Below are 26,606 nucleotides of genomic sequence, written 5' to 3' on the forward strand. Positions count from 1 at the left end.
CAGTACCTCAGAGTACTTTGTTTGTCAGTTTCCCCCCAAATCCTGATGTTTAAAGCACAAGTTAGTATTTTAAATTAAATGAACCCATTTTGTGAAGCAGTGAGATACTTGAAGTGTATCACACATTATTCATTTATTTTTGTATGAGTGCAATAAAAATTTTACAAGCTGTAATCTTGTTCTTTTAATAGAGAGAAAACTATGCGGAATATGTTGCTTAGAGTATTAGATAAGCTGCAGTGTGTTAATCAAATATTTTTGTGATATGAGGGCAGTTGAGAAAACAGTACAATTTTTGCTAATGGCACTGGTAAGTAAACGGATCTATCATTACATTGTCATGAAAAGTGACATTGAGCAGAAACACCCTGCCAATCCCTAGAAGATAAGTATTTAATGTAATTAGACAGACACTGTCTCCTTTGTTGAATGTAGCATTAATCACCCAGAGAAGTCCAACTTTATATGAAATGGCTTTTTCTGATATGTCTTTGTATTAGAAAGCTACTTGCATGGTTCTGTCATGATGATATATTTGAAGAAATGATTGCTGCTCAGTTTTCCTCATGACCAGTCTCGCTGTGCTATGTTCCGTAATGTATATTTGTTTTATTTAGCCATGTTACGTTCTATAGCCACGACTTGCTTCCAAGTCCAAAAAACTGTGCACATTTGGAGCTGAGCCTCCTTGAAATAGCTAATGCATTCCACTTGTGCAATCTAAGAGAAGCACAGATAGCTCCCACTCTGTTCTGCAGCTCTTCGTACGCGGTGTTAGCGTAGGTTCGTTGTTATGGCATAAGCAAAATGTTTTTGCCTCCAGTGCTAGTTCATAATATCACACACGCATACGCGCACACAAAAAAAACTTCTTTCTATGAAATCTCATTGTTAAATTGATGAAAAATGTTGCCCCCTTCCAGAATTCATTGGCACTACATTTTTCTCTCCTCTGTTGCTTGTCATTTGTGCTGTGAAATGCTGTCTGGTGATGAGCTGGTATCCACTTGAATCGATGCACAGCTGTATCTCCCCACCTCCTCAGTGGTGCAGAGGGCTTTGAAGGGGAAGAAAAGGGTTCAGTCAAAGATGACAGCAGACTTCACCATGTAACAGGTGGAGGTCAAGTCGGTTTATTTGTTGGGTTGAACAGAGCGCAGAGATGAAAAATCTTCACCATAATAAGGTTTAGGAAGAAAATGCTGACTAGTCTGAGCTTTGATTCCAGCTGACAGATCCTTTTCTAGTGTTCATTACTTGATTTCACAGTTCAGGCAATTTTAAGAGGCTTAAAATTATATTTCTGCTCTCCTCTATAAAACTTTTCGATCACTTTCTAATTTTTGCTTTAAGGAAAGTTATAGGGACTGCCTAATAGGTCAAGAGTGCCTTTAGAATCTTACCACGTCAACATGCCATCAAAAAATGAAAGGATAAGCCTGTCTTTGGGTCCCCAGTTTTACTGATCTGTTTTATAAATGAAGTAAAAATCGACACACAGGTACCAATTCAATCAGAAAATGAGAATTTAAGAAACTCCCTGAGAAGTGGGAAGTAAAATAAGAGTGATGCCTGGGAAGTCACTTTTCCTGTCCAGGAGCAGGGGGTTTTGCAGGCAGTGGTAATGCCATGAAGAAGGCTGTGCCATGCCGGTGAGCCATGCTCCATCCTGAAAGGCGGTCACAGCAAGAGCCGGGCAATCAGAGCAGAACGTCCTGACGCTGTGTGCAGTGCTGGGACTGTGCTGACCTGTCGGCATCGTTGCGTATCAGTGCAGCAGCACAAAGGGATTTCAGAGGGCTGAGCTGAAGCATGCAAGGCTCTCCCAGCTCAGCCCCCTGCCCCTTCCCTCTGCTGGCAGCTGGGAGGGGAAGACAGGCGGTTCTCCCTTCCCACACTGTCTCTTCCACCACCACCCGCTTCCTACCTGCTGAAGTTAGCAGCACAGGAGTATCTTTAGCCATTTGCTAAAATTCTCCCCCTCAGACTTTCTATTACTTCTGCATTCATTCTTTGCAGGAAGAGGAAACTCACTGGTCAAACCCTTGGACACCAGAATAGTTGCATGCAGTTTCCCAGGGAGCCAGATAGCTCTAAAGCTTCCCAGTGAGTGACAGTTTCTCTCTTCTATTCTTCTGAAACATGTGTTTTACACATATACTGGAAAATGTTAATATCAATTTACAGCCAAATTCTTGTTAAAAAAAAAAAAATCTCCCAAAGTATATACACTTAGAGCACCTCAGCACACATGTCACTTTTTTACGTAGGAAAAAGTGTTGGATGCTCTTATACACATAACATCATTGGGCTCGAAAGCTGTTAGCTCATTTAGAGTTAGTGGCAAGAACACTGGACTTGCCAGCACCAAACTGTGAAACCTCTCCTGTGTGACGAGTAGAAATCTCATGGGGGTAGGAATCCAAAAAGGGGAGGCGGGGGGTGTAAATCTGTGCATTTGGATTTGAGTATCTTCACTGCCATGGTATCAGCTTTGTCTTAGAAGTCCTTGAATCACAAATCATTGGAGGCTGGGAGAGAGTTTTGGAGAATTATCACTGTGTGCTTTCCCCGGTCTCTTCCTCTTTCCTTGGCATCCATTAATTACCGCTGTCAGAGAGAGGACGGCGGGCTAGGTGGATCCCTGTAATCTGATTTGGCATGGCTATTTTTCTGTGTTCCTAAGCTCATGAGATCAAGTTATGTAGGATTATTTCATAATGCCAGAGCACCAGTTTCTGAGGTTCAACAAAGCTATCTAGCAAAGTGTCTATTAAAGAAAAATCCTGTCCCATACTGTAGCTTTCTTGGTCCAGTGAAGCAACATCCTCATGCATACAAATCTTGTAAAGTTACTTCTGATAGCTCCCTCTGTCCCTTCATTTTTGTAAGCTAAAGTGCCATTTTCCTTTTTACAGCTTAATTGAGCCTAAATACACCCATTTTCTGCAATGTGGTATTTCGGTAATTTTACTATTTGCTCGTAAGTTTTCCCTTAAGCAAACGGAAAGCTTCCCCTTTATCACTTCACTGGGCCAAGATTTCACACAGTATCCTGCTTGCTACGAAAAATGATAGTGTTCTCTCTCACCTTGTTTCTTTTTTCTTCTTTTACTTTCTTTTATAAAATTAGGATATCTAAGAAACCCCGAACACCGCGGAGCACTACATGGTGGGTGTGCCTATTCAAACAATGCCAATGCTCTTGTTCTGGGTGCACAGACATTGGGGTGGTTGGGGGGTGTACCAGCTGTCCCTCTTGTTTGGGTTCTCTGGTGGAGGAGAGCACTTTGCCAGAGCAACAGCCCGGAGGGTGCCTGGACATGTTAACTCTGCCCTTTCCATGCTTGTTTCCATGAACTTGTAGGGACTGTTTCCCTGTGAGCCCTCTGCCTCTCTGTCAGATGTGTTTTCAGCTGCTTGGTGGATGTAGAGGTGTTGGGCAGAACTCATGAGCAGCTCCTCTGGAAGTGAAGCCAAAGACACCCTGCTGTGCCCTCGCCTCCTCGGCCATAGGAACATTTCAGTTTTTTCCAGAGGGATTCCTTGTTCCTCCCAGAATCCCAAAGCCATTGGGAATGCAGAAAAATGAGGCTGATTTTGTCTGTCTGATATCACCTGTGTGAGAACCGATGTGTTGGAAAGTTGTTAAGTTTGTGCTGAGTGGGAGCTGCCGAGGCTTGCTGGGGAGTTGCTGGTGACAGCCCTGCAGTGCCATTGCAGGAGGCACACTCCAGCCTACATCAGCTATGGCCACCTTCCAGTGGAAGCACAGCAGCTCTACATCAGCTCCAAACAAGTTCCTGTGTTATGGAGAAATGAGATGACTGTTCAGCCCCGTGACTGTCAAACCTGGGCAGTCATATCATAAAAACACCCAAAGCCACTGCATAGCAATACCTAACAGTTCCATGAGTACACTCTTGACCTGTCAAATTGTAAATCCATTTCAGCTTGGTATGATACATGAATTCAGTTTGCAACTCTTTCGTTCTTTGGAATAATGTGTAGATTCTTCACCTCAAATTGTGTAGAGATCAGGTGACTTTACAGTGCATGTTAAATTATCTGAGTTATTTTCAATCCTGTCCACAGCCTTTTTATTAATTAAAACATATGTTCAATGGCTGTATGTACCGATTAAGATCAAAACCAATATTAGCACCAAACTTAGTCTTGCCATCATAAAAGTCATTTCAAAACATTACCATGCAGTAACTGAGGTCACTAGTCTGAAAAATCTGCTTATTTACCCATCTCCATCTCATGCCTTTAGCATTTAGTAGCCATCATGGTTATATATAGCCTGGATAGCCAATGATCTTTTGATGGCATGGAAACATTGAGCAAAGGATTTTGGAGAAAAAAAAAAAAAAAAACAGAAAAATTTGACTTGATCCTCTTCAGTTACTAAAATTCCCTTTAGCATCACTCGCAATTTAGAATCCATATGCATCTCAGGAAGATATAGTTGAAACATAAATCTATTCTGGGTCTTTTACTTGCAAAAATATCATACCTCAGCTATAATCATATGCAAAGACTTTTCAGAGGGCTTTGTAAATGCCATCCAAATTTACGATGGAATTTTTTTGCCTAACAGCTATAGATGTTCCATCCCCAAAGCACCCACATAAAGGTATATTCTCCTATGGATGGCTGCAGTTTGTCCCCGCTGCTATATCTAATCTGCCAAGTATGCTGAACAAGTCTGAAACAGCATTTGAAATGAAACAAATGGAATCATGAATTTTAAATGACATCATGAAGTTTAAAGACGTCATTAGAAAACAGTTTTGTTCTTATTAAAATATGTGTTTACAAAATGGAAAATGACACGGAAACATGATAGAAATTAGAGGGAGAAGTGAACTGTAATCTTGCTGTTTATTACACTTCTCATTAAAATTTCCAAATGTAAAATTCCAATGAAGTTACATTTTGAAGAAGTTGGTCGAATGTTTGGTACCAGTTTACTGGTTATTGAAAGAGTCACTTGAACGACAAGACAGGGATAGAGGCTCAATTACGACACCCAAAACAATCCAGATGATGCTGTAAATGCAGATACAGCCAGATAAGATAATACACTCTATGGGAACACTGCACCAAAATACTTAGGGTAGATTTCAATGGGGTAGAGGTTTAAAATAATAATGAATGTTGCATTACGCAGTTTCATGTTCTGTACACAGGATTTATCACTGGTAAAACTGATACTTCTCCTTTGTAAATGGAGGAACACTCATTTACAAAGTAGAAATATCACCCTTCTTTATCCTAAGTGGCATCAGAATCCTGATTCTAACTTGAATGATCATTTATGGTTAAAAATTGCTGAGGAATCCAAAAGCATTTAAAGCCTAAAGCCATTGAATCCATTTAATGCGCCTTTGGCACCTCTCTCTCTTAGTCCTTTTTGAACATTCTGGTCCTCATTTTAATCAACCTCTTTTTATTAAGTTCTTTGGCTCATTTACTTGTACGTGCATTTGCTTTATTTTATTTGGAACATATCTTTTGTAGCGTCTTGAAAAAGAGTTGTGACATTTCTTTTGGATAGCTTCTTAAGTATCTGGCAGTCACCTATGATACGATGTTGATGGGTATGGATAGATTAGCTCTGTTTTCCTGATATCTGTCAGATGTCGAGTTCTGAGGAAACTGGTTGTGTGTGTTGCTGATGCATATGCAGTAGTTTGATAAGTGGATAGATGGGAGCTTTCATTTTACTTCTGTACAATCATTGTTCATTAAGCTGGGTTTTGCTTTGTGAAGTGAGGTGCTCGCTGGCAGGTAGTTAATCAGTGATCACGGTAACTCAGAGTGTGACCAGAGGAGCAAGCACACATTCAAAACATAGAAACTAAAGAGCGCTTTATTAGAATGAGTGAATTTCTAGCAGCACTGTATTTTGCACATACTGGAGCAACTAATACAGTAAACTGATGGATGGCAGCTAGTGTGATTGTAGCTCAGCTGAAGACAAATAAAGCTCGCTCAGCAATAAGTAGATTTGCTATAACTGACAGTAGCATAGCCATCCAAAGTTCAAGAAACTTGAAATTAAGACTTCCCTAGAAGAAAAAGCAGCCAATCAGCATTTCTGTTGATACTTATTTCAGATATAGATGGAATAATTTTCACGGAAGGATGAAAATTCCTTGGAAAATTCTTCCCTCATATCAGCTTTTTCTTCAACAGCCAACTTGTCTTTATGCATCATCTCTTTGTTCTGCATGTTGTTGAGTTCATGGTCCACCTGGTGATATCTGAGCTTCTGTGATTCCTTTTTATAGTGTCCCTTGAGAATGAAGATCTAAGTCACACTTCATTCATAGCTTTTTTTGTTTCTGAGTCTCCATTGAGAGTCTAGTGGCAGAGAACTGCTGGGAGTATTGCGGTAATTATCCAACAGTCATCTTTGGAGGTGAATATTAGCTGGTCTACCAATGTGACTTACTTGATATGGAGTTATTAAGATGTGTATAGTCAGAATAATTTTTGTAAATAACAAGTGAATTTGGATGAACATATAGATACAGATAGAGCTATAGGTTTGGAGAGGAGGGGAATTTTTCTTTTATACTGTTATGACTGCATTCACTTCATCAAAGTTAATCATCATTTCAGTACCTCCGTTAGTAAGGTGCATAGCTGTATGGGAAGTAGGTTAATAGATATTTGTTTGCTCTGGGAAGGATTGGTGCATTCAATTCTCACACATCATTTTCCGATCCATTTAAATATATATCAGCCTCATACATGCAAATTTGAAGATCTTTAGCTGTACTCAAGGAAGACTCTTATGTGGTACGTCTCTAGTACTGGCAGACATAAGGAGATAGAGGAATTAAACACACCACAATGCTCCCGTGCCCCTTAGAAGATGAGGAACATGGAGTATTCCTGGGCACTCACTGATTAAACTTGGGCTGGAGGTTTGCGAAGTGCAGAGTTTTGGAAAGTCTTACTGCGGGACTTCAACATCCGTGCAATGGCTCCAGTAACCAGAGTCTCTCAAGGACAAGGATCCCATTTACGCTTGCATTATGCATTGAGCAAAAGGGTGTGATGCATGATGTGGAATGAACAAAATAACTTGTGTGTTTAGGGAAATGCCAAATTAATGAAAATTCAGAAAGCTCTAATGTTGAAAAGGCACTCAAATTCCTTGATAGAAATATAATGCTGCTAACAGTTTCAAGATTATTGTTGTCTGAATTTTCTGCTTATTGTGTATGGCAATTAAGATTCTTTTCAACTGAAAAACCAATGTCAAATTAATATTTCCTTGTGGAAAAAAATACAAAAGTATACATCTTGTTCCATTTAGCACCATCAGGGTCTTTGGTCTGGCTCCCTCTGTCCATTGACAAAAACCGATTCATGTTAATGGGAGCAGGCTAAGACCATATATGTTTGGCATATACGTACTTATACAATTGCATGAATTCAGTGAGTTAAGGAAACACGCCCACTCAGACTTCCATCTGTGTTTCGTGCCACATATTCCCTTATTTTCCTTTTTATTTAGCAATTAACTTTTCCACTTATTCTGTAGTTAAAAGCTGCCATAAGATGAAAACAGACTAATTCTGATTTTCGTCTCTTGTACTCTAAATAACATTTGGAGAGTCAGACCTGGATTGTGAATTTACGTTACCCAAAAATGCCAGGTGTGACTGTGATTTGGATAACAGTTCTGTGCACAGACCAGTAAGGAACACTTGAAAACCCCACCTGGGTCACCCAGCCGTTGTGTTCTGGCTGTTCTTGTTTATTCCTTGCTCAGAGCAGATGGATAGAAAGAGGCAGGGAATGGGGAGGATCCTTGGCTCCATTCCCTATTCACCGGCCAGCACAGCTGAGGCAGGCTGGGGATAGAGTAATTTGTTGCTGCCCTGCACCAGGGAGAAAGCAGAGGAGAGCTGGGCCTCCGAGGTATCCTTAAAGGTTGGCACCACCACGTGGAGTGCTGAAACCTGGTCTTCCATGATGTGGTCCCCGGTATTCGTCAGCTCACAGGAACAATGCTGAGGAAAGTGGTGCAAGGCAGCAGCATCCTCCCTGGACTCTGCCCTTGGTAGCTCCAGCTTTAACTTTTTAATTTCCTGCATCCCTGAGCAACGCAGGAGGGGAAGCTGAGGGCTGGGGACCACTAAATGTGTTAAAACTCATTAGGTATGAAACAGAAGACCTTTAAAACTAGCCAAGAGTCTCATACATGGGTGCCAAAAATTAAACACCTAATTCTATCTTTAGTCATTTAGTTCCTGCCTCACAGTTGTTAATATACAACACGCTATCTCATAGGTGGCCTGATTTCCATAGGCACCAGGCACCTACAAAGTTAACTGAAGTGTTGAGATTGCTTACCTAAGAGCAAGAGCTGGAGAATCAGATTTGAATTTTTCTGGGTGATTAAACCCAAGTTTGCTCGCTTTTGCTCTCAGCTCCTGAAAGGAGCTTCGATAGAATGACCACCATTGTAACATATGGCTCAGTGAGGGGGGAAAAAAGAAAATGAGTATTAGAAATGGATGGACTAAAGAATACGCAGGATATATCAGGCACATTAACCAAACATATGGTGCTAAATGAGATATTTTTTTAAAAAATTGCAAAAAAATTGACATTCCTGGCAGTCTCAAGGATAATGTGACATGGCTGTGATAAATTTAGAAGAATGGGACATATTTTGGCTTGTTCTTGGAAACCTTTCTCTTGCATGCCGACTGTATTTCTTCTTTTATTAACCCATTCAAAGAATGTTTGAATTTTGCTGCTAGAGCACCATGCTAGCGCAACATAAAATGTGAATGATGCTAATTGCTTTGCACTGCCTAACTTTCTGTCATACCCTCCCCTCTTAAAGGACAAAACATGCTTTGGAAATGAGCTGGCAAGCTCAACTTCTTCTTTCTCTTGGTCAATATTAAGTGATGTAATTAAGCTCCTGTTTGCATATTCTTCTGAACTAGGAAGCAGCCATTTTTTTCTTGAGATCTGATGGATATGATCACTCACAATAAAATGTGTCATTACAAACCTCAAACAAAATGAAAACATGATAGAGTTGGCCTGTTCCAAAGCAACACATTTCAGAATATCCTGAAATAAAATTAAAAAAAAAAAGCAACAGTAATAATGATGGCAGTCAGAACGATGATAGCACACATGTAATAAAAGTAGGAACCAATAATCAGTGCTTCAGTTTGTATGTCTACTCAATTTCACAACATAGTGTTAGATCAAAATCTCTATTTTCTGATGACAGCAGCTGTCCCAACCCTACAAAAGCCCTTTCTGGATGAACACAGCTCTGCTCAATGCTGCCATGCTTCAAGGTCATCCACCACCATTGTTGTGGTGCCTCAAGTTTCAGTGTTTGGATGCATTCACGTAAACGTGTTGCAGCTTTTAACCACATCTCCCTGCCCCTTCCCCAGGCCATGGTTCAGATGCAGACAGGTTTTTAGCGCAGCAGCCCAGCTCCTCTGCCACCGGGAGCACAAATATCACCACTGCCCATTGATTTTGTGTTTAGGACTGGGGTGACACCCATTTACTGTTTCCCTCCCCAGTTCCTCCATTGTAAGGACATCAGGGTTAACATCACCCTTATTTCTTTTGAGTGTTCTTGTCCTGGATGTGGACGCTCAAAAAAGAGCAGCCACAAAGTTAAATCCCATCATACCATGTGAGCAGAATTTCAGTGGGCTGTAACGTATCAGTGCAGATAGCTTAGCTCAGCCTCCTTTTCCCACTTACCCCAAGCTGAACCAACTCTCCTGCTTCTGTACTTACCCCAAAATCTTTTAGAGCAATGTGAAATGAACCAACCTGGCATTTTTCTTATCTCTGTCCATTTCAAACTCTTATTTTTAAAAGATTATATATGTAACTTCTCTCGCTGTGAGGAAACAACCCTCACAACATCAAACCCTTGTAGCAAACAGTTCCAAGACAGAAAGCTGTAATTACAGCACTGGAGCTCTAACCATTCCCTTACTATTTAACTTGCTGAAATATAAACTGCAAAACCTCACTGAAACCATTAAGACCCCAACAGAGCAGTGTATAAAGAACAAGAAGGCTCCTGCTTATTGCAATCAACATCCCAGGGACTATAAAGCTAGTGTTATTAAATATAAAGTTAATGATATTGTCCAGAGATAATACTGTCCATAATACTTTCTCTTCCATTTTTAACAATTAAATTCTATAAAATACAGAGTAGGTTGAGTGGCTTTGCTGGTGGAAGTTCAGCTTCCACATTATCTTAGTTTTTGCTTTCTAACCTGAAACCCCAACGGTTCTGCAACTTTGTTTTGCTACATCCTTATGGATATGCAAAATGTGTGATGTACTGTACGTATCGGAAATTATCTATTTTCAGAGTACATGCAGATAATCAGAATATCCATATGCCTCTACATCCATAAAAATAAAGTTAATAATATGGACACACATACGTCTTCATCTATATGCTGCAACATTCTTTTATCTAAGCATATATCACACTTAAAAAAAAAAAAAAGCTCTGATTTGAGAGCCTGTATATTCATTCCATTAATTTGTTTGGTACCACATGGAAGCCAAAAGGGCCACAAGATTGGTTACATATCAGCAGAAGTTGATCTCAGAGAATGTAGCAAAGTGGTCAGAGCAGCACTGCACCATTTTTGCCTGTCCATGGGAGAGGTTTCACCCATTGGCAGCTTAACTCTACCTTTCATTGGAAGCCTTTGATATAGTTCAAGGGCATTATAACAACTGAAATAATTCCACTGTGGCTTCTAATATCAAGACACAAATACCATTCACCCTTTAAAAATTTTTGAAAGCAAAAAGGAACCACATAAATATATTACTTTCAAGTACCTTTGAAGTCAGTGGAGTAAGGAAGGGCAGGGTTTGGACTCGGAAAACTTCACTCTTGAGTTGTGCCTTGAGTCTTGCAGCACATTTAGAAGATCCATTTGCAATAATCTACTGAACCAGTAAGTGAAAGACAGAACTCATAAAAAGCCTGTAAAAATCCAAATGCTCCAGCTATTACAGATTTCTAAAAATAAAGCAGAGTAGGTTTCAGTAGCAATAATAAGCTGCATCTTATCCATATTTCAGATTTAAAAGAAAAATATGGCTGCCTTCTAGTACTCATTGCTCACAGCAAACCATGGCCACTTCTGCCTCAAAAAAGCCCATAAATAAAAGTGAGCTTTCAGCTTGCTGTTGTATTCAATTTCGTTTGTCCTTTAAGTTTATCTAGCTGCTTCTGCACCCACTTTCACAATGCATAGGCTGTCGTTCCATGACCTAGCATTATTAAATTGCACTTATCAATCATTCTTGCCAGGAATGCCATCGCCAACTGCATTAAAGAAGTCAGAGAAGTCTGGTTTCAGCAGTCCCTCGCCTTCGCAGACCTCCTCCCTTGGAACGGCTTTCACACAGCACCATCGACCTGTCATTACAGGACCCAGAGGTGAGGCTTAACCCAAGAGCCCCCAGGCAGCTTAAACATTAGCCACAGCACCCGGCATCCCAGTGCTTTGCCACGGAAAGTCATCGCCACGTGTGACACACTCAGTGCCAGGCTGTGCTTCCAAAGCTCCTGAACCTGGAGGTTACTGTTGTTGAGGCCCATGTTTGGTTTTGCGAGGCTGGGATGTTTGGTACAACTCCTGATGACAGTTCAGCAGTTGCAAAGGTGGAAATGCAGGTTTCTGGGGGCTGCAGGTTTTTATTTGAAGAGGGTGGGGAAGAGGAGAAAATATGTTAGGTAGAGTATCTTCTGCTTGTGTCAACGCGTAGCTGCTCGAGGTAGGGACTCATCAGTCACTTCTGAGCCGTGCCTATCTTCCAACACTCACTTTGTTGCAACAAGTCATTTGGTGATCCTGTTGTTGGTGTCGGTGTGCTGAAGAACTGCCTTGTTAGTGGACTGCTTTGAAGTTGGTTCCTGCAATGCTTTGGCTGGTTTTCTTCATAGTCCTCTTCCGTCTGGCTTTTCAAGTAACAGGAGTGTCCTCTGGGTCCAGATGTGCTTATACTTTTTTGTTAGAAAGGTGCACTTGCATTAACCTAGAAAACAAAATGCGGTACTCAATTCACATTTGAAAAGGAAGACACTTGGGTGTAGTAACGTACAAAAATGAATGAATCTTCTTACAAAGCTCTTTGGAAGATATAAAAATAGATGTGAATGGCTGTGGCATGTTTCTTTCTGGTATGGAATTTTGTCTCGTTTAGAGAAGATTAAGGAATTGGTCGAACGGTGAAGCATAAAAAGACATATTAGCAATTCCTGCTATAAACTCTTTTGAAATATCTGCTTGGCATAAGTGTGGTTTTACTGAGGACAACATAAACCACAAGTAGCCTCTTTGCACAGTGCCAGGTGATGTGGTGTAAAGTACTAGCACTACACTAAGTTGAAGTGAGGTCAGAATTGCACCTCGTGGTTATTTGGACTTTGCTAAATCTACTTGATATAGTTTGATTTATTGTGGTTAATCCTATAAAAATTAATTATCTTGAGAGAGACACACCTAGACCCTCAGAAGGTATTTAGGCATCCAAGATATATGCAGATGTCCCATGGAATGTGGATCTGAGCTATCTGGCAAATATATCATCTTTTAAAAGCCTTGATAATTGGTGATATAAGTATGAATAATATGAATGTTCCATTAACATTATATTCAGTGCACATCAGATGACACTGAATTCCTCTCTTTTAGACGTTCAGCCTTTTAGGTTTGAATTGTCGATTGATTAGTTAATAGGTCATTTCTGTATTTAGCTATGTTTTACCTCAATTTTTCAGATCATTAATGCCTTTGTCTGCTCCTATTTAGACCCTCTCTATTTTGGATTTTTGTGTGGTTCAGAGAGAAAACGTGTCACTAGTGAGGTCTTGTTTAAGTCTCATCCACGGTCTGTTTTCACAAGACTTTCTGTGCACCTGGGGATACCAGTCAGCTGTGTGAGAAGAACTTTCAAGACTGCCAGAAAGACTGCCAGAGCAGATACAGTGATTCTTTTTGACAAATTCAGTTTGCTTGCAAGGAGATGTCTCCGTAGAAAAGTAACGTATTTTCTAACGATCACTCTTCCTAATAGGTTAAGCAATAATGTTCTTCTGCAGCATCAGTTAGGAGTATCTTCTTCTATTTTATACTTGTTCACAAAAAAAAAAAAAAAAGAAAAGAAAGAAAAAGAAATCTTCACAGCTTTCGGGAAAAAATCCCTCTGAATCTGTCCATGAATTCTTTCAGTGTCATCATCCTTTTTCAAGGATTTTTCAAGGATGATGACTTCTTCCAGACCTCATTCTTTGTTCTTTGCTGGACGTGTCTCTTCAGTATTCTTTTTCCACAGCACATTGGCTGTGTTTATTTCACTTCTACCACAATCATTCTGTTAGTAAAGGGTAATATGCTGAGATGGATTATTTTCTGCAAATCCAGCTTTGTTCTTTATCCCATTCCCTTCAGTGTACTTTAGAGCAGTAAGCAGAAGAGAGAAGCTTTTCAGGTATCAAAAGTGGCAACATAAGGAGCATAATGCAATCATATAAGAGGATATCATCTTTGAGCAATTCACATCCACCATCAGTTATTGAAACTTGTAGATTTTACAGTAATGATAGGAATAATGTAGTACACATATGTTGCCTCCTCTTTGGCTACATGTGCATTACGTAAATGGTTGATGACAGGTCATTCTGCGTGGTCTTCTGGAAGATAAAAGCTGGATTTAATCCTCATTCTGCAGAGATTCTCTGCATGTCAGAGAAAAGAAAGTCATGAATAAGTAGGTCACCATCAGAGCAAGCTCCTCAGCCAACTGAATGATTATGAGGAGGTTCAATCTTCTTCTGATGTTCATCTGTGCAAGTTTATCACTTGGATGTGTGTATGAGATGCATGATCAATTTAGATGGCAGAGAAGAAGCTGTAGACTATTCATGGCAGGTGTTGTCATTGACAACTGCTGATTTGTAACTTCTCAGGAATATTCCTGAATCTTTCACATGCTTCCAAACATTTCATAGAACACAGTGCATATCTTAACACTGGGGATATCCCAGGATCCTGGAGTGCCCTTCCCAGTGATCCGCACAATGAGCCACTTTGGGAACTAAACTTGAAGATGGTGTAGATCATTAAGAGGATTTCTTCGCTGTAAAATGCTCCATTCAACGAACCAGCTGGAAAACCTCTGTTCTCATGAAATTGTCTGCACTGCAACTGTGTTGTGGAAGGCTGTACACTAGTTTCCTATCTGCATTGGTGCTGCTGCCAGTACTCAGCCCAGCTGGGCAGTAGCCAGCAGAGAGGATCTGAGCTGGCTGACCATAGGACCAGATGTGCAGTGAGTGCTGGCGCATGGATGCCAATGCTTCAGTGACTCCTCAGTAGTTCCAACAGATGGTGGTAAGATCCAAGTTTCTTTGGTGCTAAGCTAGCAAAGTGATTCATGGAGCCTCACTTGATGATGGCAGTTTTTTGGGCATGACTCTACGAATGCACCATATGTCTTCTCTGGACCGGCATGGTTAGGATTCAGTGCCTGGCAGATGGTAAATTGATCACCTATAGGGTGGCTTTAGCACTGCTATCAGTTTTAGAACGTATTTCAAAGCCTTGAAAATTCAAGCAGATAGATCTCTTTCTCCTACACAGTGTACTTCTCATACCTTCAAGACAGATGATCTTGTGGCTGGTGTTTCTCACCACAGTACTCCAGTACTGCAAAGCCATCATCTTCTGCTGGCCTCACACAAAGTTTTCCAAGATTGGCCTCAGCCTGCTTGAACTCTTTACCAGACAGTGAAGTATTTAAATACTGTGGGTGGCAACAGTGTTTACAAAAGTGATTTTAGGTTTCCGTGCATTGCTACTTACACTCTAGTGACTTTGTATCTGGAGCTGACTGAAACGTTAAATTAACCACGATCTTGTAAACCTGGGATATACAGCAGCCTGTGCTCTGGAGCATTCATGCATTTCCACAGAATATGACAACATAGACACTGCAAGCCAAAAAGCAAGGAAGAAAAGGCAAAGAAAGACAAAAAATAAGAATGAGATTGTATGGTAGGAAGATAAATGAAGGAGAAACACGGTTACAAGAAATTCAGCAGAAAGGAAAAACCCAAATAATTAGGTGTGTGAGCGGAAAGAGAAGAAGGGATGAAAGTGAACTAGCGCAGTGGTTCCCTGTACAGTGATCTCCTCCATAATAAGCATAACCACTGAGATTTTCATCAGGATGAGGTCTACCAGGGAAATATGGCAGGTTGGTGCTCTCTGTTAGAGCCTAAGTGGCAGAAACTTGTCAAAAATCTGGGAAGACACTGCTCCCTTCTTTGTCAAAATTGGCCACCAAAATATCAGTAGCTGTTAGCTGTCCTGTCAGGCAACTTCACTCATACCAAGATGATAATTTCTGCTAATTCCAAAACTATACAGCACAAAAGGACATTTTGTAATATACTATTGTATGTATAAAATTGCATATTGTATGAGGGCTGCTCTCGAAGCTGCCAGACTATAGAAACCTTCTACTTTTCATTGCATTTGGACAAAAACAGAGCAGTGGAAGTTCATTCTGATACAGACACCTCAGATCAAGGGATGTTAATATAAGACAACCAAAAGAGGAGGGAGCCATGACACAAGGGTAGGAATGTGTATGGCAGTTGAGTAGATGCCCTAAATAGCATCCCACTGACGAAGAGATTAGCTAACCCAGCCCCAGTGCAAAGTCACGCTCCAGGTTAGTGTCAGGATACATCGAGGGCTCACCTGGCTTTAACTGAGCTTGTAGGTGTAGGTTTTGATTCTCTTCATTCCCTCACATCGAAGCAAGAGCAATGTGAAAGAAAAGCAGTTTCCTAACAGATGGCCTCAAGGTCAGGGCTTAGTAATTACTGGATGCCCTACCCAATCTCCCATCCACTGCCATATCCCAGGCAGGGGAGGACGGGGAGGAAGGCTTGCAAATGGTTAAAGCTTCAGCTAAACAAAAGTCAGGAACCGTGTAATTAAAACTCTACCTTTGTTGTATTGTAAAGAGTTAGCCTGTGACATAGGAAATATTTAAAGGAGCAGGCTGTTCAGCTAATTTGTGTGTGAGTGAACTGCTTAGACAGTCCTATCCTAAATTAACTGTAAGGCCACCCACGGAGATTGCCTCATAAAGGGCCATGATTGCTCAGCTTCGTTTTGTATAACCGTTCAATAATTACTAGATAAATGCATAACTAAAAGCTCTATTACACTAATAATTTGTACTGAGATAGATGTGTGGGACACCATGCTGGGTTAATTTGTCATCCCTGCAGCAAACTTCTAAAGAGGGCTCTTTTGCAGAGGAATTGTGTTAATATGTTGCTCCAGTGAGGACATGTTAGAGCAACAAGATGACTTGGTCGCTTAATCTCCTAAAGAGGCAAATAGCCTGGAGGGTAAGTGCCAGAAAGAAGAATGGGGGGTGATTAACACAGTGGACCCAGATTTAAACGCATCCTGACAAAAGCAGCTGATCTAACTGAGCAAAAGAATGAGAAGAAGAAGAAAAAAAAGGGGGCAGTGTTAAAAATACTAATAGGATTTCATGCATCCCTAAAAAATAATATAAAATAAAGTGCTGCAGGACCAAAGTCTGTTACCCATGCTTTTACCAATTCAGCGTTCAGATTCTTTGCCCTCTTTGATGTATCCGTGAAGTTAAACTGTATGCTTGAAACAGTGCAGTGAACTATAATATTTTTATCTCTGCTTTATGCTAAATTCTTTTAGCTTCAGACACACACAAAAAGCACATTATTGCTTTAAATATGGAACCCATGTTTAAGCATGAGAGCTCTGGATTTTCAACCTCCTCTATTGACAGAACCATAAATCATGTTAAAGTTAAGTGAATTACTGTAGCGTGGAACTATAGCTTTAACAATGTTTATGTAGTATCAGCTTACCATCTACAGAATGAAAGGGGGAAAAAAACACTGATATTAGAAATGGGAATGTGGAGTCCTATTAACTTAACAGCAATATATCACTCCAAAGTCACAGATTCCATTACCATGCCCTTTTTAGTATCAAAGCAGAATTATATCATCACACACATAAAGGTTGTGGTTTTTAAGAGAATTTACATTTCTATTGTAAACTTATCAACTGCATTTCATTATTAGAAAGACATGATGTATTCTCCTAGCTGTAGTTTTTATCTCATATCGGTTAATACATCATTTGCGTTAAAACCAATAATAATATGCAAAAGTTGCCAGTATTTGATGTGAAATAGGAATTCCACAAATAGGTTAAATAATTTTGTTTTTGCCTCTACCTTTTATCTTGGGAGGGAGGAGTGCTTTTGATAGAGACGACTTTTATTCCTCTACCCATGTGATCGGTTTCTAGCATTATGATCTCCCCAAAGTAAGAGAAGGCTGACATGTTTTAAAAGAATCTGCTCAAAATAGCAAAGTTAAGTGGCCCCCTGCCTGTGCCAGAATCTGAACCCAGCACTCAGTTCAGCTCTACAGGTTTTCAAAAGCAGCTCGTACACCAATAACCCTGTGCCCAAACGCAGCTTTAAGCATGTTCTCCTTTTGCTAGGAGCTCATGGGCAGAATGTCCTTCTGCCTCCCACTTGCTGTTGCGAAATCTCTAATTTCCTGAACAAAGGGTCCAGGTGCCTTACACAATTTGGTCTTCAAAGCAGCAAAAAGGGGCAGATAGGCGGCCCGACTCGCAGTCACTGTGGATCTGTTTTTTCAGCCGCCCACCTGCACTTGACTTCAGGAGCTGAGAGATGAGCATTCTGCAGTTCAGTCCTTCTTCTTGACATCCATGGGCGGGAACAGGTCTTCCATCCATCACATTTAGGGTATTTGTATTCTCACACCAGCCAGCTACTTCCATTACAGTTTGAATGCTCTGTGTTCCATCTACAGTATGAATGTCAGCTATGTCTGCGTGCCTCTTGTCACATTACAGGGCTGTAGCAATGCATATGTTTTCCACTGATCTGAATTCCCTCACAGAGCTGGTCCTGCTCTGCTCAGTTCTATCCTTAGCAGCTCCATGTTGAAGTAGAGACAAGTACTTGCTACCCTGAACTCAAGATTGCTCTGCATTTATCACCCTAAAGTCTATTCCTAATGGGAAGTGTGAAAAGTGGGGACTTTCAGGAAGCTTTGAAAGAGTTACAAGGACTCCCATTGAAACTGAAAAGCAGGTAATGAATTCTCTCAGGACCTCTGCAAGTCCCAGACGAACTTTCTTAATTATTTTGTTTCTTGTTTGGGTAACTGCTTTCATCACAAAAATCTCTGGACTTAAAGCTATTGTTTTAGGCTTCTATGCTTCACCTCTTGCATTGTATTATACACAGAAGTGTAAGTTCCTTTCAACAAATTTGGATTGTTGCCAGATCTCCTTATTAAAAAGTCACTCTTCATATTTCCGATAAACACAGCTGTTTCATGATGTTTGGAAGCATTTCACATCAGCCAGCATGGTGGCTTAGCCAATTAGTCCTCTAATATGGTCAATTTTGAGAGTAAGTACCTTTGGGGTACAAAGGGTGGGATACATCTTGCATAATTTGAACTGGCACTTGCATCACTTAAATGCTAGCAGAAGGCCTGCAGCACTCAGGGAGTTAAAGTAACCTAGGAGCCTGAAGTGGAAATATCTAGCAGAACAAACTGTTCCATCACATTTCCAGGGAAATGACTTAAAAAAAAAAAAAAAAAACTTTCTTAATTGTAATGAAGCCAATTATAATGGCCTCAAAAACAAGCTGATATAAGTGATCCTGTTTCATTATGATTATAATGTTACTATTTCTAGGAAGATTGATCAATCTTTAATGAGCTGTTAGTAAACTTAACCATCACTTTATGCAGGATGTATCTCGTCATTGCGCCCTAGCAAAGCTGACCCACTGAAGGGACAGTGGGATTGCATCCCCAGATCGCTAATTCCTTGAACAGGCGAGGAGTGCAGGGTCTTTTCCTAGCTGGAAGAAGGCAACACAAAATGACCCCTTTATTGACTTCTGACGACTTTATGAAGACAGGATTTTCATCCTAATCATCTAGATGTGAAGGGGCTTGGCAAGGATTTTTGGAAGAGGAGATGGAAGGTGGATGGATCAATATGTCTTTCCCATATGTTGGACTGTGCTGGTGGAGAAATTTGAGCGCTGCAGGTGTGACCACAAAGTCCCTTTGTCACATCAACTAGTGCTCATGGGAGAAAGGATCCCATGGATCTTTAGTAGGACTGCTCCAGGGAAGGAGCCTGAGAAACCCTCTTATTCTATGCAGCACAGCACCACAAACTCATAAAATGCTCAAAAATCCAGTATAGTATGCAACAGCTGTACTGAGTAATTACTTGGCCCAATAGCAGTAGTATTAAAATACTGGTATATCTGTTGCAGGCCACCATACATTATCATCTCATTTGCAATAAAAAGTCGGGGATGTTTCAAGTGAGCTTCAATGGAATTAGAATCATGTGTGCTTTGAAATATTTATGCTTGCCTTGAGATGGAAGGAGAATTCCTGCCGCCAGCCCCTCCCCACGCAAACAACAGATTTAATAACACCAGATAGTCCAAATCCTCCATACCTACAGTAGGTAGAAGTGAAGCTCCAATCTGGAGTACGCTTATTTTCATAGGTGGTAGGACTTATATTTCATGTCAGTTAGTGAGGTCAGTAATAAAATATAAATGTCACAAGCTGAAAGACGCCAAGAGAAATATGGTTTGGCAGCGTGGAGCTGCTTAGGGATACATAAATAATAAGTCAATAAGTAAATAAATAATAGACAAAGATCTGTTTTATCTTCCATTTGAAGATCTCAAGGAATTTACAGTCACTGATTGAGACTTGTAATTGCCCATCAGAAGTACATAAGTAGCTATAGCCCCTTCCTGTATGCAGAAAAATTCACATCACTCTAGGCATGGCTTGAGGACGGAGTGACTTCAGAATTTTTGTCAAGCATTTCTGTGAATTGTGACTAAAATGACCTTTAGGAGGAGTAGAGGAAATAACAACGAATCAATTGAGTTATTAAAAATGTTTGTGAGGATCTGTGTGTTTGGAAACACGGTTATGTTATGCCCTCAGCACCTGCTGGAAAGACTGGTTTTGCACAGCACAGTGAGTGTCCACAACCACCCGTCAGAGTAGTTGTCTGTATATGAGCTGCAGTTCTTAGCCTTTGGCAGTGAATTCTCTCTCTCTAGTTTAAGGCAGGCACACTTCCATTGCTGTTCTGTTTAATGGCAGTAGATTCTTCCTCTTAACAAGCAGCCCTTCCTACTGCTTCTTGAGAATTTGGGTATTTTCCAGTCAGAGACTGCAAAACCAAACCTTTTGGAGTTCCTTATTCCATCATGTCTCAAATCAATCCATCTATGCTGAGAAAATGAACCCTACATTTGGCCCAGCCAGAGGACTGGTGCCTGTTCAGTCCTGTTTCCTTCCCCCGGTCTTTCCTAGGACCAGCAGGAAGCTCCTCGAGGCTGTGCTGCAGAGCTGGCCAAGACTCAGGAGAGGAGTCACTTTCTCCTTCTTGCAGCACTTTACTGTTGTGAATTATTGCCAATCACTTCTGCATTCCTTTTGCTTCTCTCTGTCTTCAGAAAGACCACTGACAAATGCTTTCCACTTTGTTTTCTACTCTGACATGCTGCAGAGGTCAAAGGCAGCAAAGATCTACTACTTCCATGTCTATGAATATTTCCACTTTCTAAATTATCGTATGCAGAACCAAACCTTGGAAAAATTAAATAGAGCGTGGTCTCAGAATTTCCACTTGTTCCCTGGGTACAATTTTTTATTTCTTCTTGTTGGACTGAAGACAGCATTCCTATCTCCTTTTCACTCAGCAGAAGAAAGGGAACACATTTGTTCCCAGATGTGTACAAACACAGGGCAGTTATGCAATAGTTTCATATAGCACGGACAGGCTGGGTGCTAAGATGATTCTTTTTAATAAATATTAAAAAACATCACAAGGTATTTGTTACTTAATTAGATGTTTTCCATGCAAACCTTCACTTCTCACATTAATCTCCATCCTTCATCTTTCCTTTGGCATAGAAGAAAGGGGGGAGATATGAACAGAGATAAAAGGGAAGAGAAAAAAAAAATGTTTTACACCAAACGAAAACAGAAATGTATGCTAACAAAAATTTTGTTGTAGTCATCAAAATGCTTCCCAGCTTCTGCTGAACAAATACTCATGGCAAAATATTTTGACAAGCTCTAAAATGAGTGTTGCTGCCGGGAGGAGGTGACAGTGCATTCATACCTATGACTTAAGTGCCATTAAAGCAGCTACACCTGGGGATGGGTGTTGGGGAGAATGGGGGCCTTGAGTGGAATCGTGGGGCTGTAGGGAGTGCTGGCTGAAGGCAGCAGTCTCAACTGGTGAGTGGAATGGTTCCTTTGGTTCCATTCCTTCTGCTTGGTTCACTCTGTGTCTGGGACAGCGAGCCTGGATGGTAGACAACCACATTTACTAAGATGAATTCCACATTGTTTTAGTCTTAAGAGCGCACTTAAGAAGATCTTGGAGGATTTGGATTCTTCTTCTGAAGAGTGGTTAAATATACTATAATAAAACTGAGGAAAAAAAGCCTGTTAGTTTTGAAGTGAGTAAGAAATAACTCACTGTGTTTGTAAAACATGCAAACAAGAAGAGAGAGCTATGCACAGCAGTGTGGACAGATTGAGCAGGCTGGGCACCCAGGTGTTGGCCTTGGCCATGGGATAGCTGTGAGCACTGTCCAGCTTTGTGTCCATCCCATGTCAGCACACAGGCATGAGTGCAGCCCTTTTTCATGGGTGTCAAGGCAACCATTCTCATTGGGTAGAAAGGTGGGCATAGTAGTGCTGCCCAGCAAACCGTTAATAAACGCTCATAGGGTAATGCAGTAGGATTCCTTGCTGCTGTCTCTGAGGATGTGTTTTATACACATCTTCAGGCTCTGATTTTGCTAATGGTTTAGTAAGCTAAGAACAAAATTATAGTAGTGTCATGTTATTAAACTGGTGATGATCAGGACTAAGAAGCAGATTTCAGTTTTTATTCATCTGAGGCTTTTTCATGACATTTGTCATGCAACGGGTGTTTGCTTGTCTGTATTTGATTGGTTCACTTTCCTGCATCTCTGCAATTGTTCCAAAAGTGCCAAAGGCTTTTGTTCTCCCCTTGTGTATTTAACTTAGTAGAAAGCCAACACACAAGTTTCTGTAGGACATTGCTTGCCTTGCTCAGCCTTTATCTAACCGGGTACGTGCGGTGAGCAAGTGCAGTAACTGCACGTGGACAGCCCTGAAGGACTACCAGGACAGCACACAAGGGAGCACAGGGATACAGTGATCACTGCAGGGTGAGAATTAAACTGTGATTCACCGAGGAGCTTGTGTTCAGCCACATCATCTGGCCATTGTAAAGAGAGAGCAAATTCCCATTTTAGAGGGGAAAGGGAGAAGTCACAGTGCTGTAAACAGCAGTGTTGCTGCCGCTTGGTGACAGCAAGTAGTGGCAAGCACTGTTGACTAACGAGGGTCCGGCCCAATCTGTCTCAAAGGACGAGGGTGTCGCATGAAGTAGGAGAGCATAAGTCTGCCTTCAGCTGCGCATGTAGCTCTGCAGGAATCAGCCGAGGTAAAATTTGTCATTGCCAATGGGCTCGCGTGCATTACACTCTGTACCTTCACTCCGGCACATTTTCCAGCTCTCTTTTTCACAGCCAGCTCGTTGGCCTATAAATTCACCAAATTAAACCTCATCCGTGAGTGCAGGCTGGAGGCTTGTGGAAGATATGAGCCTAACATTATTCAGGAGTAATGTAAATGTAATTTTCAAAATGATCTTGCCACTTTGTGCATGTTCATTAGATGAAAACAGATTACTTAAAATAAATGTTCCTAAACTGAGATGGAAAAAAAAAAGCAACAAGAAGTGTTAGTGCATCTTTAAATTACCAGCCATTTACAGTACAATACCAAATGGATTCCTATGTGCAAATCCAAGTTACATGAAATGCCAATTAAATCAACCCTAATTTCCCAAATACATTTTTTATTGCCTGATTGATTGGAGCTGCTCTTAAAGTGATGAACAGTTTTCACGTTCACAAAGGGCTGCTGATTTCTTTCTCCGTGTCCACTAAAAACCCAGCAAACCCTTTAAAACGTTTGGCTGTGTTTGCTCCCAGGGTCTAGATGGAGTGAGCATAGGACACAATGTGGTCTGATATATTAATTGTGAAGATCAGATGTGTAAGCAATATGGTACCGTTTTTAAAAAGGCTGAAAAAAACGACAGTAGATTTGAATTGTTTTCTTTTCCAAAGGCAAAACTCTCTATAACTTCTTTGTTTTCTTTCCTTTAGCAAGTCCACATGCAACACCATCGACTCTTCATTTTCCAACATCACCCATTATCCAACAGCCTGGGCCATACTTCTCACACCCAGCAATCCGCTATCATCCTCAGGAGACTCTGAAAGAGTTTGTCCAACTTGTCTGCCCCGACGCTGGTCAGCAGGCTGGACAGGTGGGGTTCCTAAATGTAAGGAAGCCGTTTTTATTTCTTCAGAAGTGTTTGTCCTATGTAAAATTAACCGTGGGCTAACGGGATTATTTTAACAGCATGTTGCTCACAGGAGCACACCTTGAGTTATCGTTGGAAGGAGAAATAAATGCTGCCATGGCAAAAAATATTGCTCAAAAAAAAACAGTAACAAAACCCTCTCGACCACATTGTGGTGAATTCAACTTAAAGTGTCGGAGGAGGCAGTGACACAGTGACCTTCTGGTCCCCCCATAAATGGCTATGCTGTATGCACTGTAACCCCAGTGGAATGAGGGTTAACAAAATATGAAGGCAGAATAATTTTTATTAATTATTTCTGAAGTTCAGGGGAGAGCGGGGCGGGGGGGAAGAAGCAGGAAAAGGGAGGGTGAGAAACAGATGTTTCAGATCAGCTAAGTTCATTAAAAAAAAAAAATATACTGCCTTATAGCACTTTAGATCAAGTTGACCAGTACTTGAACTCAAGATGTTAAAAGTACAGTTTATTATGGTTTGTTATTTCTGTGAGCAGTTATCTTTTCTCCTTATCTCTATGAAAAATTAAGCAGAGTTCCAAAGCTTCAAGTAACCATTTTCATTTTTTTAATCAAATAAAGTGAATCATCTCTCTGTTATTGAAATAGCATTCCGGTCAAATACAGAATTTATAAATTTTATGTAAATCATACCTAAAATGATGCTCTGAATATTTCATGAAGTGTAATGCCTGTAACTTTTTCCAGCCAATGAAGTAATAACTGGCAAAATGACTGTTACATACATAGGATTGAAAGTGTTAATGAGAATTAGTTTAATTATTAGCATTTAATTTATTACACTTATTTAATAAGCTATATTGTCCTCGGTGCTTTCCTTTCCCTAGCAGAAAAACCAACTCTACTTATTCCAGCCAGGACTGGCTTTGAATAATGTCTGCAATATGTTAGCAGATACATTTATGTCTAGACAACAAATCAATATAGTGCTTTTCTTTTTCCTTGAGTATTCATTTGCTTAATTTATCCCAAACCATTCAGCATTATGAACTGTTAGCACACTCACGATGAACATACAGCAGGGGTCTTCTTGGCAAAAAAAAGGGACCTAATTGTGAGACAAGATAGTGTTTGAGAGATGTCACTAATATATTAGTTTATTAATGGCACTGGATGTTGGAAAAATAAATATCCCTGAAGGATTGCTTCTCACTGCAAACACTGCAGTCTTTGAAGTCAGTAGGAGTGCTGCTAAGTAAAATGCGGATGAATTGGAGTTTTATTTATGCCCTAAACCATTTTTGCTCTAGCACGGGTGTGATTTGCACCTACACGACTTTAAGGCTTTTTGTCAGTGCCAAAGCAGGTGAAATGAAAATGAGGTCCCAAGTGTTTGCCAGGATGAGTGTTCTGTCCCCAGTAATTCAGGCTAATGGAAACCTTAACAGGAATTAAAATATTATTTTATTTAGCAGTACTTAGAATATGGATCTCTGTTTAAAGCCGAGCTTTTATCATCGACGGAAAAGCAAATGCTCAGTGCCAGAAGAACTGCACTGAGATCAATTTGCAGAGTGCCGTCGAAAGTGATCTCATTTTTGTCACTAAAATGGAACACCTGATTCACGGGCTGTCCTACTTTCTCTTTATGACGGCATTTGGCATCTCTCTGCGTATGGTTTTCAAGTGTCCAGGCTGTATTAAAATGTAAATGCCACAACTTGGAAGGGGGAAGGGTGGCATTGTTTTTCCAAGGACGCTTCTTGGTTTTGTGATGCTTGAAAATGCTTTCACATACAGACAGGTTTTTCAGATGATTAATTGAAAGCCAGCACTCACGCGGCTAGGCCCATTCCGCCTGGGACTGACCACATCCCAGACTAAATACACGGAGGAATTTTTCCTAATGTGCAGAATGAAGCAGTTCTAAGTTCAGCTGTTTCTTCCCAGAATCATAATGGCTACTAACCTGCGAGCTGCACCACTGCTAACTCAAAAGGGATGTGGGAGCGCAGTTGCTCTAATATACACTCATTCATTTTTCCTGTAATAAGATATCAGCATGACTTTTAAGACCACCAGAAATGCTTATTTTTCCTTTTAATGAGCAGTATCTTTAAGAAATTTACACTCGAGTCCTAGGCACTGATATCCTAAGGGTATAGCAGAGGCACAGATATGGGACAGGCAAGGAGTTGAAAATACTGCCGAAATGCTTGCTGAGCATGGGTAAGGGGCTGCAGGAGAGGTAAAGAGTGCCAGAATTTAATCCAGAGCAATTCAGACCCGTTGCTAGTAAGACACATGTTTAAAAGTGGGAATTTCCTTAGTTTCACAGTGTTCACAGGGCTTGAAACAGCGTTCCTTGAAATCAGTGGAGATTTAGAAACAGCACTCTTTGCCACCTCTTTTCCAAAGTATTTGTAAATATAGTGCACATAGTTTGAAACTGGACTGTTATTACTGGAGGTTCCAAATAGCTGGTTTTTAGTATAATTTCTGTCTGTTTGCTTGTTTTTCGGCAGCCCAATGGTAGCAGCCAAGGCAAGGTGCACAATCCATTCCTTCCTACCCCAATGTTGCCACCACCACCTCCGCCACCAATGGCTAGGCCTGTGCCTCTGCCAGTGCCAGACACAAAACCTCCAACTACATCAACAGAAGGAGGGGCCACCTCTCCCACTTCTCCAAGTAAGTATAGACGCAGCGGGAAGCAAGGGCTGACAGCAGCGCACAGCGTGCTGCCGTCGTCCTCTATCTCCTGGTCAGAGATGAGGACTGGACTAGCTCGGAGGACGTAGGAGAGCTCTCTGCTCTCTGTATGAGTGACCAAATTCTTAGCTTGTTTTATATCAGTGAGAAGAGAGGTAGCTGAAGGTTACGGTTTTGTCTCTGATTTTGTTGGCATTTCACATAACTACCTGAAAGAGAAATCAAAGCCTGTAGCTAAGTTAGGTCGCGGAGCTGGGACCTT

At 40.8% G+C, this 26,606-nt stretch overlaps 1 protein-coding gene across 50 annotated transcripts in view; it reads left to right on the forward strand.

Annotated features, from left to right (window-relative positions):
* Window positions 1–26,606, forward strand: part of NFIA (nuclear factor I A) — a 331,976-nt gene that overhangs the window by 269,445 nt on the left and 35,925 nt on the right. For 7 of the 50 annotated variants that reach the window (XM_046944262.1, XM_046944266.1, XM_046944272.1 and 4 more), the window contains 4 exons: window positions 3,134–3,172; window positions 11,366–11,494; window positions 23,455–23,633; window positions 26,158–26,323. In XM_046944262.1, the coding sequence (XP_046800218.1) occupies window positions 3,134–3,172; window positions 11,366–11,494; window positions 23,455–23,633; window positions 26,158–26,323 (513 nt within the window). Of the gene's footprint in view, window positions 1–2,019; window positions 2,107–3,133; window positions 3,173–11,365; window positions 11,495–23,454; window positions 23,634–26,157; window positions 26,324–26,606 lie in introns of all 50 variants that reach the window. The other 43 variants (XM_046944264.1, XM_046944273.1, XM_046944278.1 and 40 more) reach the window with 11 other exon arrangements.

This window comes from Gallus gallus, chromosome 8 (genome assembly GCF_016699485.2).
Source record: "Gallus gallus isolate bGalGal1 chromosome 8, bGalGal1.mat.broiler.GRCg7b, whole genome shotgun sequence".
NCBI lineage: Eukaryota > Metazoa > Chordata > Aves > Galliformes > Phasianidae > Gallus > Gallus gallus.